Source organism: Oryx dammah, unplaced genomic scaffold, assembly GCF_014754425.2.
Source record: "Oryx dammah isolate SB20612 unplaced genomic scaffold, SCBI_Odam_1.1 HiC_scaffold_18, whole genome shotgun sequence".
Taxonomy (NCBI): Eukaryota; Metazoa; Chordata; class Mammalia; order Artiodactyla; family Bovidae; genus Oryx; species Oryx dammah.
In genome coordinates this window covers 103,763,011-103,779,252 of record NW_024070202.1, presented here as the reverse complement: position 1 = coordinate 103,779,252, position 16,242 = coordinate 103,763,011, and the positions used below count along the sequence as shown (strand labels likewise).

At 43.9% G+C, this 16,242-nt stretch overlaps 1 protein-coding gene across 2 annotated transcripts in view; it reads left to right on the top strand.

Moving 5' to 3' along the window:
- Nucleotides 1-16,242, top strand: part of SLC37A3 (solute carrier family 37 member 3) — a 57,215-nt gene that overhangs the window by 29,713 nt on the left and 11,260 nt on the right. For both annotated transcript variants that reach the window (XM_040259996.1, XM_040259995.1), the window contains exons 8-14: nt 2,602-2,686; nt 3,422-3,600; nt 5,787-5,928; nt 8,327-8,428; nt 9,026-9,073; nt 9,987-10,138; nt 15,133-15,198. In XM_040259996.1, coding sequence (XP_040115930.1) covers nt 2,602-2,686; nt 3,422-3,600; nt 5,787-5,928; nt 8,327-8,428; nt 9,026-9,073; nt 9,987-10,138; nt 15,133-15,198 — 774 coding nt within the window. The remainder of the gene's footprint in view (nt 1-2,601; nt 2,687-3,421; nt 3,601-5,786; nt 5,929-8,326; nt 8,429-9,025; nt 9,074-9,986; nt 10,139-15,132; nt 15,199-16,242) is intronic.

Here is a 16,242-nt window from a genome sequence, read left to right as displayed (position 1 = left end):
AAAATGACCTAGTGCTTGTGTCTGGGAGGGGCAAGGTTTGTGTTAAGAGTGGACAAGCTTATGGTAAATTAAAACACATTAAAAAAAATTAGTCATGGAAAAACACCTAAGTCTAAAGACATATAATCATGTGGGGAAAAGTACTTGCGACTCATGTTACAGATAAAGAGCAGATCTCCTTAATGTATAAAGAGTGCCCAGAAATTGATAAAGATAAAGACTAACAACACACGGAAAGAAAGGCAAAGCATTTGAATGTATAGTTCATGGAAAGGAAAGAGAAATGGCTTGTAAACATACGACAGGCTATTCCACTTCACTCAGAACTTGTTTATTCATTCAGTAATATTCTTAAGTTCCTCTTAAGTGCCCCGAGTCAGTAGAGGATAGAGCCTTGGCCCAAAGAGCCAACAATCTCTGCCCTTATAGGAGTTTAGGTATGAAGTGGTAGAGGAATGCAAATTAAAACTGCACTGTAAAAAAAAGAGAGAGAAAAAAAACCTACACCGTATCCTTATTAGATTGGTAAAAATCCAGAAGTTTGGTACCATGTTTATTAGGAGGTGACAGTAGGCATTGCCGAGTGGGTGAGTAAATAACTCCTCTTGGGGTCAATATAGGAATGTCTGTCAAAAGCCCAGTCACTTAACTGGGCTTCCCTGCTGGCTCAGACGGTAAAGAATCTGCCTGCAATGCGGGAGACCTGGGTTCGATCCCTGGGTCAGGAAGATCCCCTGGAGAAAAGAATGGCAACCCACTCTAGTATTCTTGCCTGGAGAATCCCATGAACAGAGGCGCCTGGTGGGCTACAGTCCATGGGGTTGTGAAGAGTCGGACATGAGTGAGTAACTAACACATCAGAATTATAATGGCTCTGACCTAGCAGTTCGACCTCCGTGAATTAATCTGACTGATGAGTATACTTCATCATATACAAAGAGTACATCTGCAAGGGTATTTGCTTCAGCATTGTTTGTAAGAGCAAAAGATTGGTAACAGATGTCAACCAAACGGGAAATAGTTAAACCACAAAACACCTATTCAGTGGAATCTGTGCAGCTGTGAAGTAGAATTAGGCAGCCCTGCGTGTCCAGATTGGGATAGAGCTCAGTGAAGTGAAGATAACCGTGTGTTGAGTATTGCCATTTATGTGAAATGGAGGAAGAATTAAAGAGTATCTATTGTATTGGCTTGTGTGTTTCCAAAACAAACTTTGGAAAGTACAAGCTAAATAACAGTGCTCATATGTTCGACAAATAAAAATCGAATGGCTCATGTCAACGGATTGCCTGTTCGAAGACCTAATAATTGGGAATTCCCTGGTAGTCCAGTGGTTAGGACTCCAAACTTTCACTGCCAAGGGTGTGGGTTCAATCCCTGGTCGGGGAACTAAGATCCCTCAAAGTATGTAGTGCGGCCAAAACAAAACCCCAAACCTAATAACTGAAAGTAAGTTGCTCTTTTAGAAAGTAGGTAACAGTTTTTAAACAGCTTGCCAAGTGTTTTGTCCTTGAAGAATTTTGGTCTAGTTAGGGCCAGTGGGAAGTCCTTCCTGTCTTCATAGTCACCTTTTCCCAGCTTTCTTAGCTTCACACCTGGATTGTACTAATTGGCTCAGATGGGAATTTCAGGTCACCCTGTGGGCTCCTCCCAGATTTGAATTCTGGAAATACTCATTGACACCTCAGGCTCCATTCTCTCTTAAATAAAATTCACTGATGCTGTCTGGCTCTTGAGTGTCTCACCTGGACCATCGGAAGGACACTATTCTTCCCTGTGACCCCCAGCACAGCCCTCAGCTCCCCTGTGCAGAAGGCTTCCCATCTCCCTCCCGCCTGGTGCCGTGGCTTCAGTTGTGCTGGGAAAGGTGGTCACTTGCCAGGATTTTCAGCTCTCCCCTAAAGCACTGTCTCCCTCCTTCAGCCTCCTTGGCTTTTTTCTTCCAGATTCAGTTCCTCTGTATGTTTCCCATGGGGACTCAGCCTTCTCATTTATCCACCTCCATGCTGTCTGTATTAATGTGTGGTGTCTCTTTTTAAAACTTATCTGTATTTAGTGTTTTGGCTGTGTGGGTTCTTCGATGCAGCACTCAGAGTCTTTGTTGCGTCATGCGTACTTCAGCAGTTGCACCAGCTCAGTTGCTCCACGGCATGTGGGATGTTAGTTACCCAACCAGGGATCGAGCCCACATCCTCTGCATTGCAAGCCAGATTCTTAACTGCTGGACCACCGGGGAAGTTCCTATTAATGTTGTGTGAGGTGTGTAACCCCCACAACTGGGAAGCGAGGGCAGATACTGTCTGTTGCGTGAGGCTGAGTGGTGGCAAGAGCGCCATTTTTGGAGCCAATTCTGGCTTCCCAGTTGTAATAGTATCACTCAGTGTCCAGGAGACATTATCCTCTCTGAGCTCCACAGAGTCCCTGGGAAAAACTTGCGAGAAAACAAGTAAAACCCTGAGCTCAGGGCCTGGCGGAGGCGGGTGCCCGGCGTGCGTTTCCTCCCCGGGCGCCCCATCCTCCCACGTGTGTGTCTCTCGCGCCGGGGTGGTTCACGAGCATCCCAGATGTGTCAGGAACACCTCTCCCCTTCCTGCCCCCCAGTATGCCTTCCTGGTGACGGCGGCCGTGCAGTTTGCTGGTGGGATCGTCATCTTCTTTGGACTCCTGGTGTCACCGGAAGAAATCGGTGAGAGAGGCTGCTTTTCTACTCAGATCTACTTGCTAACACGGGCAGAGAGAAACCCGAGGCTGGAACAGCCCAGCTCTTTCTCCCTAGGAGAACTGTGAGCTGCTTTCAGTGAATTAAAAGAGCAGTCTTGCTGTCTTGTGTCCTGTCGACGCCACAGCCTCGCCTGGCACAGCTGCAAATGTTTGAGGGAGTGAGGCTCACCTTTTTATAGATTCAGGAAAACTCATCATTTGCAAATGAGGTTTTATAATGGAGACGTTGGCTTGAAATTAGCATGGATGGATTTTGAATTTCGCTTCTTGAGACAGATCTTTTTTTCTTCAGAAGAATAATTCAGTGAAATACTTATCTGTGGTTAAATACAGATCGTACAGGCAGAACGTACAAGTGAAACCACAGAAGCAGATAGATGTATGATTCTTCTATCTTTTGAGTCTTACTGAAGACACACGTCAGTTTAATAGTACGTAATTAACGAGTTTTTCTGTATGAGAGAGCATGATGTGGTTGAAAAAAACATTGCTTTGAAGCCAGATAAAGGAGAATTTGAGTCCTGGGTTTGTTGCTCATTAGCTGTGTGACCTTGATTGACCTTGGACTCTGAACCTTAGTAACTTTTTCTGTAAAACGCAAATAAAAATAGCATGGGCCTCATGGTACATGTAAAGCCCTTAGCACAGTGCCGGGCATCTGGAAGGCACCCTCTCAGTGTGGCTGTCGTTGTTGTTGTAGGTATCCCAGGTATCGAGACAGAAGAAAATTTTGAAGAAGACTCACACAGGCCGTTAATTAATGGTGCTGAAAACGAAGATGAAGCTGAGCCTAATTATTCAATCCAAGAAGGCAATACTGTGAGCCAAGTCAAGGCAATAAGCTTCTACCAGGCTTGTTGCCTTCCTGGAGTTATAGCGGTAAGGACTGTTCAAATCTCCCCACCGAAGCCTGGGAGATACATTGCCTGGATAGTAGCACTGCTGGGGATAAGGCACCTTGAAGCAATTAGCTTCCCTTTGAGACTTTATTTCAGGAATATATGTCCAGAGGAACAGTGGCCCTCAGCTTGTTTATTGACACCACTTGCGCTTGTATCTGATACCCAGTGCGGGGGTTGGTGCCTTTTCTGTGCAGAGCCAAATGTAAATGTTTTCAGCTCTGGGGCCACCATACAGTCTCTGCCACAGCCACTCAGCTCAGTAGAGCAGAGGACTCCACAGACAACATGGAACCAGCAGACCTGACCGGAAGTGGCCTGTGAGCCCCAATTTGCTGACCCTGATACTAGAGTTTGAGTAAGAAGGCAAAAATGGATATTTTTGAATATATGCCTTTTGGCCTGTTGAAGTCTTATAGAATTATAAGTAGATCAAGAGGGGCTTGAGTGGTTCATTAAGTCTGTCTTCTTTGCCAATGTTCTTGCCATTCTAGGGAAAAAAATAGTTTGTCCTTCTATAAAAGGCTAGAGCAGGATGCCCCACAGTATCCCTGGGTAGTGCATTCCAGTGTTTGCGTAACCTCCACAGTCAGGTTTTTTCCCTAACATCTAAACTGAGTCCATTCTGCCACAGGTTTTCTGTCTTGGTGTTTTAGGCCTCTAGCACGGGAGTGGAGTTAAGAGGCCTAGGTTATGTTGCCAGCTTATCCACTAAGTTTCTGTGAGGTCTATGGCATTACTCAGCTCTTCCTTGTGTCTCAGTTCCCCTTCCTGTGGATAGAAGGCCTACCAGTCCATCCTCCCTGAAGTCTGCAATGTCGAGTTATTATGAATAAACATCTATTTAATTTTATGGTTTAATGGTGCTTTATGAATACAACCTCTCAAGTAGATTCAGAGTCTGCTGGTTGTCCTATTTCATACTTACCCACTCCCTTCTCCCTACCCCAGGCTAAGAGAACTGAGCACTTGCCAACAGATAAAGTTTAAGCGTGAGTTCAGATCGAAGTGCGAGTTCCCACAGTTCTTCAACCAAAAGATACAGGGAAATGCATGTTCCCCAGGGGCCTCTTCTTATGCTAATGATTAGTTTTTTTTTTACAGTAGTTATTAAAATATTCTGCCGGTAAGAGTTTAATTTCTGAGACAGGACTTAGATTTGTTGTGACTAAACGTGGCGCTCCCTTGCTATCCTTTTGTATTTCACGAGCTATTGTTCCCCGCCTTGGGCAGGGTATAAAGGAAATCTAGTGAACTTAATCCCTTTGTCTTTGTGGCCGGCTGTCTGGACAAAATGCACTCGTGGTTGAGATTTGGCTCTCTAGGGGGCAGCGGTCCTGCCAGGAAAGCCCCTTTAAAACAAGTGATACCTAGGGAATAAGTGGCAGCTCCAGGGAAGAGAATATACTAGCCAGACACCCTTTGAAGTGAGTCTCTCTGCTCCTCCCCCTCTTCCTTTGATGCTGAATGTCAGGATTTCCTGGTAATAATGTGTTGAATATAGGTTTCTCAGCCCCACTGCCATGTTATGGGAGCTCTTGCTCTTCAACCTAGAGCCACAAGGCCTGTGACGATCCTCTGCTTTCATTTCTGACTCAGAGCTTTCAGAAACTACCCTATGAAAGTAGTTTTCATGCTGATGCTTTTCTTAGACCTTTGGAACTAGAATCCAGTCACTTTGCTTTACATTGGTCATCATATTAACTTCGAAGGAAGTAGAACCTGAAAGGGTTGGCTACCTGCAATAAAAGCTGTGATGTTTACTGGGTTCGTTTGCTTATGGTTAGTGCTCCTCAGTGGCATGAATACCTTTTATCTTTATCTAAATAAAGAAATGTGAGTCCATGCCCTGCCTTATGATTCAAAATACCAGTTTGCTTCTACCAGAAAGCTAAAAGGAGAGGAAAGTGGGGACAGTTAGGGAGTAGTCCTCTGTGTCTTTAATCCCAAGGCTTGTTATACTACCTTTCTAGACGCTAAGTCAGGGGGAGAGAGGAGGAAGACTAGGACAAGTCAGGCAGTGGGGATTTATAGGAACATTTAATTTTAAAATCAGGTACTATGCAGCCCCAGCTCTTCTGTTTTGTTTTGCTGTTTAATTGTATTAGAACGGTAGTTTCGCTGTACTGTTCGTTCCTTACTGACAGTTGGGTGTTTTCCTTGTAGTATTCACTGGCCTACGCCTGCTTGAAGTTAGTGAATTACTCCTTCTTCTTCTGGTTGCCCTTTTATCTGAGTAACAACTTTGGATGGAAGGAGGCCGAAGCTGACCAGCTGTCCATCTGGTACGACGTCGGAGGAATTATAGGTACGGCCAGTGAAGCATCTTTTCCTTTAGCAAGAGTGAGTCACTAGTCAGATTTTATTGGGTTATGAAATCTGGCATCATTTAAAGTTTTATCACTTATTCCACCGCCCTTTTTCCTACACTGTCCTACTGGTAAATAGCCAAACTCTTTAAAAAAAAAAAGTCCATAGAAAAGAGGACCCAGCCTGCGGCAGCCCTGTGATATATAGAGCTCTTTTTTCTCAGTCCTTTGTTGCGGGATCAGTTCTTTTGTTCTGGGACGCACTGGGATGTTGCTCTCTCTGATCTCTTTAAGTATGAGCCTTCTGTATACTCCCAGGGATCGCTTAGCTCTAAAGCTAATTGTATGTTAGAGATCCGAGTTATGTTCATTTTACCTATCACCCATAGCCGAAGAAGGGAAACATACTAGCTTGGTGTACTGACTGTCAGATCATAAAGGTAGGAATAATAGCAGAGGTTATTTTGTTTTGCATTTGCTTCCTTGTACACAGCAGACTTTAATAGTGACTTTTTGCTGTAGCTGGAAGCATCAACAAGGAAGTGGGAAACTTTAAAATCAGATAGATGTACAGCATGCATGTTAGTGGGTTCCGCCTACATGGCTGTGGCAGATCTTGGTAGCCTTTCTGTAATGTTTACATTAGACACGTGGACAGACTGAACTGCCCTGCGCGGATGAAAGCACAGTGTGCCCTTAGGTGGTGTGCTGTTACTGTGTTTGAACTTGTGCGTCCCATTCTTCTAAAGTTGATTTTATTTATTTATCATTTTTGGCTGTGCTGGGTCTTCGTTGCTGCCTGGGTTTTTTTCTTCCCTCTGATTGCAGGGAACAGGGGCTGCGCTCTAGTTGAGGTACACAGACTTCTCCTTGCTGTGGCTTCTGTTGTTGCGGAGCACAGGCCCTAGGGCCGTGGGCTTCAGTAGTGGCAGCTTCCGGGCTGTAGAGCACAGACTTGGTAGTTGTGGCACGTGGACTTAGTTGTCCCATGGCATGAGGGGTCCTCTCAGATCAGGGAGCGAACCTGTGTCTCCTGAATTGGCAGGCAGATTCTTCACCACTGAGTCATGAGGGAAGCCCCACAGCAGATTTTAATAGTGACTTTTTGCTATAGCTGGAAGTATAAGCAAGGAAGTTGTTGTTTCGTCACTCAGTTGTGTCTGACTCTCTGTGACCCCATGGACTGTAACCTGCCAGGCTCCTCTGTCTTTAGGATTTTCCAGGCAAGAATATTGGAGTGGGTTGCCATTTCCTTCTCCAGGAGTTCTTTCTGGATCAGGGATTGGACCCACGTGTCCTGCATTGGCAGGCAGGTTCTGTGCCACTGAGCCACCAGGGAAGCCCAAACAGCGAAGTAGGAATCTTCAAAACCAGATGGATATCAGAACGCATGGTAGTGGGTACCACCTACGTGACTGTGGCAGAACCTTGGTAGCCTGTCTTTACATTTAGATCTGTGGACAGACTAAACTGCCCTGAGCGCATGAAAACACAGTGTATCCTTAGGTGATATGCTGTTATTGTATCTGAACTTGTGCGCCCTCATTCTTAGACTCAGAGCCAAAGGTGAGGATGCTGCCTTTAGACTTGCACATACTTCTGTGTCCTGAACAGATTCTGATGAGGGTGTACTAGATGTCTCAATGCCCTGAGATTCCAAACAGGACTGTATCTGAATGTGACTGTGTTGCTTCAAGGATCCACATCACCTCTTCTTCTTTTTTTAAACTGTTTGTTTATTTGGCTGCGCTGGATCTTAGTTGCAGCACTTGAGATCTTCAGTCTTCATTGTGGTGTTCCGGCTCTTTAGCTGCCACATGCAGACTCTTCAGTTGCGGCATGTGGGATCTGGTTCCCTGACCAGGGATTGAATTTGGGCCACCTGTGTTGGGATTGCAGAGTCTTAGCCACTGGACCTCCAGGGAAGTCCTCCACATTAACTTATTTTAAACATCTTGACCTATTAGTTTTTGCCAAACCATAATTGCTGCATTTAATTTTAGTGAATATTTATGTTCACCACTCATAACCTGTGATGCAGAGAGTCTCATTAATTATCTTTAAAATAAAAAGCAGGGGGGAAAAAAAGGCAAGAAAAGGCTTCACAGCTGATCAGAGAAGGGAAAACAGCAAGGAACAGTGAGGGTGGATCTGATGATTTTTCCTGATTTTGGTGTCTGACTGGTGGTGTCTGTCCCCATCTGCCATCATGTGAGTTGACAGGTGTTCTTTCTAAAAGCAAATTATGGAGGAGATTTTTTTAGGAGAGTCAGCTCTCTTGTTGGATAGACCAGTGTTAGGATCTTGCTGGCGGGTGGAGGGTACGTGGTAAGCAAGAGTCGGGTAATTAAGCTAATTTTGAGATGTTGATTGGGTTGCACCTCTTTGTGCTGGAAGGTGGAACGCTGCAAGGCTTCATCTCCGACATGTTACAGAAGAGAGCGCCGGTGTTAGCTCTCAGTCTGCTTCTGGCCATCGGGTCCCTGGTTGGATACAGTCGTGAGTATTTCCTTGCAGTTAAACTGTTTCCCTCATCTTTTAGGACTAAGGCATTTACTTGCCTCGAGTCAGTGATCAGCCCTGGGGAGGTGGTTGAGACCAGCCACCAGGGCATAAATGGGATCTTTGTATTGTCCTGTGAACAGTGGTAAAAGTATCATTACGTAGTTTTATTTGCATTGGGGAGGAAACTGGCATCTCTTGTGCTTTGTCGGTTTGTTTAAAAGCTTGCTTGGGAGTGTATATGCTTTGTCCAAGGGTAGGCTCCAGCGGTGCAGCATTAGAGCCAATAAAACAATAAAAGGGACAAGATTTCAAAAGAGGAAAGATGGTAATTAGTAGGTTTGGTATCTGTCCCTTAAGATGCTGCTGAGATAGGAGTTTTCCTGTAGCTTTTAGAAGTCACAGTAGCTTGAGCACCAGCCAGAGGCAGACATTACAAATAAAAGTCAGGAGAGGTGGTGATGGAGCCGTATCCGCTTGCTATCTCGGGGAGATCTGTGAGGTCATGGGAATCCAGGCCTGTGTGTACTGTTGGATGGAGACACACGTACTGCGCTCCTGACATCATCACCCCGTGCCTGTCTTTCCTTGCAGGTTCTCCAAACGACAAGTCCATCAATGCGCTTCTGATGGCTGTCACAGGTACGGAACAGGCTCCATTTCACTGTCTTGTTCCTCTGTAAATAAAAAGGGAAAAAGGAAACTGCTCCTTCAAGCTGAGCTATTCTAAAGCCTTAATTATAGAAAACTCAGGTGGTAAAGGAAAGATGCGTCCCCCAGATCCTGCTTCTCTGCTCTCACGTGACCGCCTCAGTCCTGGTGTGGCAGAAGCCATCCCTTAGAGATTTCCTCCGATTTTTGATTGCGGCCCACACCGGCTCATATCACTCCTGGAAGTGGTGTAGGAAGAATGCCCCGTTGGAAACCAGTTCACCAACTTTCAAAAAGTTCAGTATAGCTGGTTTTTCCTCCTATGTTCTAATTGGTCAGTATTTCTTCCCTTGAACTCCAGATGAATCAGTTGAGTGCCATTAGGGACCATGTTATAGAAAAACTCCTATTCTTAAATTTGAGCTCATGGGATAGTTGGAGCTGCTGCTGCTCTGTGAGACTCTGAGCCCTGACCGCACTCATTCCTGTGACAGCCTCACCGAGAACAGTGGCAGATGGAACCCCTTGCACCGTTTAAATCGCTTTTTCTCCTCTCTCTCTCTTTCTTACTGTTTGGTTGAATTTGGCTATTCAGATACTCTGACTCATCTCTGCCATAATAGAATTTGATAAACCAGTGCAGACAGTTGTCAGTGAATGCACACTTCACCGGATTAGAGAGGTCTGTGTTCACTCTGTTTTCTAGAGGAAAGTGGATGCTAACTAAGATGTTACGTCTGGGGGAGTTTCCATTTTTACAGGTAATTTTGCCCTCTTCTTTCTGTTTCTCTCCAACATACCAGTTAAGAGTATTGGGATTAGAGTTTACTTAATTCTCAATAGATTCCTAGCACGTTGTTATAAGTAGTGTCTTCATAAGAACCTGTTCTGTTTCTGACTTTAGGATTCTTTATTGGTGGACCTTCTAATATGATTAGCTCTGCTATTTCTGCGGACCTGGGTCGTCAGGAGCTGATCCAAGGGAGCAGTGAGGCTTTGGCAACCGTCACTGGGATCGTTGATGGAACCGGGAGCATTGGAGCTGCGGTGGGCCAGGTGAGAGGGCAGGGAGGGCTGGACAGGGAGTGTTTAGCAGTGGAAGGGCCTACCCCGGCCTGCAGGGCCACGGTAGGTGGCGCTCTCGTGCTGTAGTACACTGTACTAAAAGCCTTGAGTGAGTGACCTACCATGGAAGGCCCCTCGACATTTATCAGTTCGTCCTCTCCACTTTTACCTTCAGATTCTTCCTGTCTAGAAAGAAGGGAACGGCTTAGTAAGACAGATCCTTCAGTCCCTGCTGCCCACGGCCTCCTCTTCCAGCCTGAACTTGGCACTTCGGGGAGGCCAGGAGACCCATGCTTCTCACACCGCCTCCTCTTCCAGCCTGAACTTGGCACTTCGGGGAGGCCAGGAGACCCATGCTTCTCATTACCCCGCACTTGACACGCAGGCCCCAGCTCTCCCACCCTCCAAACACAGACATACACACATTCTTCCCACACATCCCCGCCAGAAATTGCCATGGACCCTGCAGCTGCCCTGAGATGCTTCCTCTGCTTCCTACAACTGTGTTTCAAAAGACAGTTCATAAATTTCTTACGTCAGAATCAATCTGGGAACTCATAAAAGTACAGAACAGTTAGCTTACTGTGGACTCGCTGCGTGAGGGCCTGGGGGTCTGTATTTCAACAAGCCATCCTGGTGAGTCCTGTGTACTCGATAAAGCTTGAGATCTTCTAGGTTAAGAGTGGCCTACTGTAGGTAGTCAGAACTGTTGTCTCTTTTTTTTGGCTGTGCTGCACAGCATGTGGGATCTTAGTTCCCCAACTGGGCGTCGAACCTGCACCCCCTACAATGGAAGCGTCTTAACCACTGGACCACCAGGGAAGTCCTTGTCAGAAGCATTCAAATTGATCTTTCTTGCTTTCATTCAGCTTCAGAAAGGCATTGTTTCTCTGGGACAGTCATGAGTATTTGTCTCTCCTGGGGTATACCACTCTCAGTCATTGAGTGCTAATTTTGTAAAATATAGATTTGAGAATCAACTGCATGGATAAAATATCTGAAACTATGGCAGTGGTGTGATGTTTAATGGGGAAAGAAAATATGGGCAAAACCTCAGAGGATGCCCAGTGGTCACAGAAACAGGAAGCCAGAATTTGAGGGGTGGGGGTGTTACTCAGATCATAAATGAAGAGAGGTCAGGAGAAAGAGAATGGAGGGAAAAAGGCTTGTAGTTCTGACACTGAGGTCATTAGATGGCCTTGAAGATTGGCTTTGCTCGCTTAATGGGGTTAGACCACTGGTATCTGATCATGAGTGGTTAATACAAGAGCAGATGTTGCTGGAGATTGTTGTTGTTTAGTCGTGTCCGGCTTTTTGTGACCCCCATGGATTGTAGCCCACCAGGCCCCTCTGTCTATAGAATTTTCCAGGCAAAAATACCGGAGCGGGTTGCCATTTCCTTCTCCAGGGGATCTTCCCAACTCAGGGATTGAACCCACGTCTCTTGCACTGGCAGGTGGATTCTTTACCACTGAGCCGGCTGGGAAACCCGTTGCAGGAGATACACCAGCTGAACGCACACCTCTCCCTGGTCATGTAGTACGTGTTTATTTGTTACTGTCTGTCTCTCCCACTAAGATGAGCTTCACGAGGGCAGTGTTTTGGGTTTCGCTGTCACCCCAGTCCTAGGAAGGGTGCCTGGCACACATGAGACGCTCAGGTACTTGTTGAATGGTTGTAGAAAGAATGATTTATAGGATCAGGGTGTTAGCTTATTTGATTATGAAACTAAAGGGAAGAAAGAAAACTTAGCAAAGGTAGGAGGACTTTGTTTTCTTGCCATGCTCTGGAGTAGGAACTAAAAAATGCTATTGGCCACCTGTTCAGATGTCTTCGTATAAAGGGTATTGGGCATCCTTTTCTGAAATGACTGTATTTTAGATTTTCCTTCTTAGCTAATCTTTTCTTCATTAATCAGATGGATGGATTGTAATGAACATTTCAAGGAGTTTCTTTTTAATTAGAATGCCTGCTAGTCTTAAGATCCCTAACTAGGAACTTGGGGTCAGCGTTAGACTGACTTTCATGGTTTTAGAAGCAGAATCAGGAGTAAATCATTGTTTGCTTTACTTATTCCCCTGGTGTGTTGAGTTTTGAATGATTTCCTACTGTTTGAGGTATAAAACCCCAAACTTCATAACTTAATGTTAAAAATTTCACACTCCGCCGGGTGGTCCAGTGGTTAAGACTCCTCACTTCCACTGCAGGGGGCACAGGTTCAGTACCTGGTCAGAGAACTAAGATCCCACAGGCCGCATAGTATGGCCAAAACGAAAACAAAAATTCTGTAAACTTGGTCCCTAGCACTTGCCTGATTCACATTGAATAGCTTTGTTCTCCCAGCCTTTCCTTGACTTCCCAAGAAAAATACTGCTTTCTCCTGCTGGTTTCCACAGCAGTTGGTGCACGCCTGTGGTAGAACAGTTGCCAGTGTTTCACACTGACTGGCTGATTGATCCCCTGTATCAGACTCTGCCTTCCTTGAGGATAGAACTGTGCTGTGTCCTTCCTCTTTGCGTTCCCAATGCTTAATATGTTTTTGACACACAACAGGGGTTCAGTAGGTTAAATTGCAGTGTTTTCCCAAGAGAGATGAGAACAAATGTCCACATAAACATTTTTACAGAAATGTGTTTCACAGCAAATGATTATTTATAATAGCTAAGAAGTAGAAACATCCTTACGTCCATCAACTGATGAATGGATAAGTAAAATAGGATATATTCATATCAGTTCAGTTCAGTTGCTCAGTCGTGTCCGACTCTTTGTGACCTCATGAATTGCAGCACACTAGGCCTCCCTGTCCATCACCAACTCCCGGAGTTTACCCAAACTCATGTGCATTGAGTCGGTGATGCCATCCAGCCATCTAATGGAGTATTATTTGGCAGTTCAAGAGGAATGAAGGTTTGATAGATGCTACAGTATGGATGAACTTCAACTCTATTATGCTAAGTAAAAGGAGCTAGTCACCAAAGACCACCTATTTATGTGATTTCATTCATATGAGATACCCGGAATAGGCAAATCTATAGAGAAAGAAATTAGATTAGTGGTTGCTTTGGGTTGGGTGGGTCTGGAGAGTGATTCCTAATGAGTTTCTCTTGGGGTGATGAAGATGGTCTCAAATTAGATTATGGTGATGGTTGCACAACTCTGTAAGTATACTAAAATCCATTGAGTGATATGAGCTTAGTATTATGTAAATTGTATGTCGGTAAAGCTATTTAAAAGATAAAGTAGCATTCAGAGAGTTTGGAGGGCCACTGTGCTTCCTCTGAGGGGTGATTACACCTCAGCTTTTTTGTTTTCCATGAGGCCATCCATGCTAAATCACTCATGCTAAATTAAATCTCCTTTAATTTCTCCCACTTAAAAATTTTACTAATAATGTGATCAAAGAACATGGGTTAAATGATCTGTCAGTGGTCAGCTGAGTTTTGAGAAGGGTACCAAGACCATTCATTGGGGAAAGAGTGGTTTCTTCACCAAAAGGTGCTGGGAAAGCTGGATGTACACATTGCAAAATAATGAATTTGGACCCTTACCTTACCTTTTGTACAAGAATTAACTCAAAATGAATCACATACCTAACTTTAAGAGCTAATAAATCTCTTAATAAGAATTAATAAAACCCTTAGAAGAAAACATAGGGACAACTCCTTATGACAGATGTGTACCAATGGTCAATGAACCCCTGAAAAGATTCTTAGCATCCTTAGTCTCTTAGGGAAATGCAAAGGAGAAACATGAACTACCACTTCACACCTAATTAGGATGTCTGTAATTAAAGCAAAGTAGAACAAAGTAGTAAGTACTGGTGAGGATGTGGAGAAATTCCATACAGTGCTTGTAGGAATGTAAAAACACACAGCTGTTGTAGAAAATGCTATGATGGTTCCTCAAAAAGGCAAACATTAACATATGACCCAGCAGTTCCACTCAAGGTATGCTGTGCTCCACAGACTTGAAGACAGTTTCAGTTATTTGTTTGCCATTGTTCATTGCAGCATTATCCATAATAGCCACAAGGTGGAAACAACTAAAATGTCCATGGATAGATGAATAGATAAACAGAATGTGGTATATCTGTGCAGTGGAATATTATTCAGCCATAAAAAGGAGTGGAGTTCTGATGTGTGCTACATGAATGAACCTTAACAACATTGTGTTGAGTGAAATCAGCTGCACACAAAAGGACAGATATTGGGTGATTCTACTTAACACAAAATATCTAGAATGGGCAAATTCATAGGAATAGAAAGGAGATTAGAGTTTGTCAGGGGCTGAGGAGATGGGCCATGGAGAGTTCTTACAGAGAGTTCATAGGTGCAGAGATTCAGTTTGGGGTGATGAAAAAGTTTGAAAATAGGTAATGGTGATGATTGTGCAAAGACATGAATGTATTTGGTGCTGCTGAGTTGTATGTACAATGAAAGTTTGCTAAAATGGCAAGTTGTATGTTATATGTATTTTACCATAATTTTAAAAAAAGAAAATGGGTTAAAAGCTACTGGATACTTTTTAGTAATTGAAAATAAAAGAATATGCTGTAGAGTGTCAAAGTCATGCAGTAATCCTGTGAGCAAATAGTGTATGAAAAATGAGTGGTATACTTAAAAGATGAAGTATTTTTGAAAGCATCAGTTATAGTACCTTTCACTGGAAGAAGCAATGATTAAACAGAAGTGGCTTGAGGTTGTTCATCATTCTCTCTTAATAGCAAAGTGAAAAAAATATAGACCTCTTGGACTTAGGCCTTCCATTCCATTTTTTATTTGGATTCTGCCAGCTTACCAAACGAAGGCTGTCAGTAAAGCTTAAGTAGGAGCACACATATGCAGGAGCGCTACAAACTGCGAAACGTTATACACACCCTGACTCCTTTCTCATTTTCTAGAAGAGCCATGTTTCATCTACTTTTTAGCCACTTCATTTTATTAGTTTATAAAAGATTATATTGTGATTTTTTTTTTCCCTTTTAGTATTTGGTGTCTTTGATCCAGGACAACCTGGGATGGATGTGGGTTTTCTACTTTTTCATTCTTATGGTAAGTATGTGCCTCTTCTTCTTCTTCTTCTTCTTTTTTTTTAATAAACTAGTAGTTTTTTTCCCTTAGGATTTACGTATTTATTTTACGATTTATCTTTGGCTGTACTGGGTCTTCTCTGCTGCGTGGGCTTTCTTTAGTTGAGGTGAGCAGGAGCTCCTCTTTGTCGTGGCGCATGGGCATCTCATTGCAGTGGCTTCCTTTGTTGCAGAGCACAAGCTCGGTAGTTCTGGTGCCCAGCCTTTTTGTTCCGCATCATGTAGGATCCCAGATCAGGGATCGAACCTGTGTCCCCTCTACTGGCTGGTGAATTCTTAACCACTAGTCCAACAGGGAAGCCTTTAGCTAGTAGTTTTTAAATTAAATGAGTTCAAAACATTTACTTAAATCACTGTTTGTTTGTTTGTTTGTTTTAACATTCAAAGTAGTCTTTTTTGTTGTTGAATAATTGGCTTAAAATAAATGGCATGCATTTGAGATATACAATTCCGGAAGGTTTAACATATGTCCATACACACCTGTGAAAACATTATCCGGATCAGGGCAGGAAGTGTCCGTCACTCCCAAAAGTTTCCTCACGGCCCCTGTGTCATGCCTGTGTCCCACCTCTCTTCGCCGTCCCACCTCTCTCCACCAGGCAACTGCTGGTCCACTTTTCTGTTGCTGTAGACTACTTTGCGTTTTCTTGAGCTTCATATACATGGACTTATACACTCCATATTTTTGTCAGCTTCTTCCAGCCAGCAGAATTATTTTGCAGTTCATCTGTGTTGTCGGATGTGTCAGTAGTTCATTTCTTCTTACAGTTAGGTTAAATCACTTCTTAAGCCAGCAACATTGCTGACTGCTTTTAAAGATTCTTTTGTGAAAAATAGCATCTTACTATTCTAAAAGACACATTCATTTTTCAAGGAAGGAAAGGGCCGTTACATTTGCCCTTGACCTGAGTCTAATGAGTATTGTCATTCATGATTCCAGAAAAAATGATGAGAGACTTACATCCCCAACTGTTAATCAGGGTACTCTTCCAGGGTACTCTCTGTC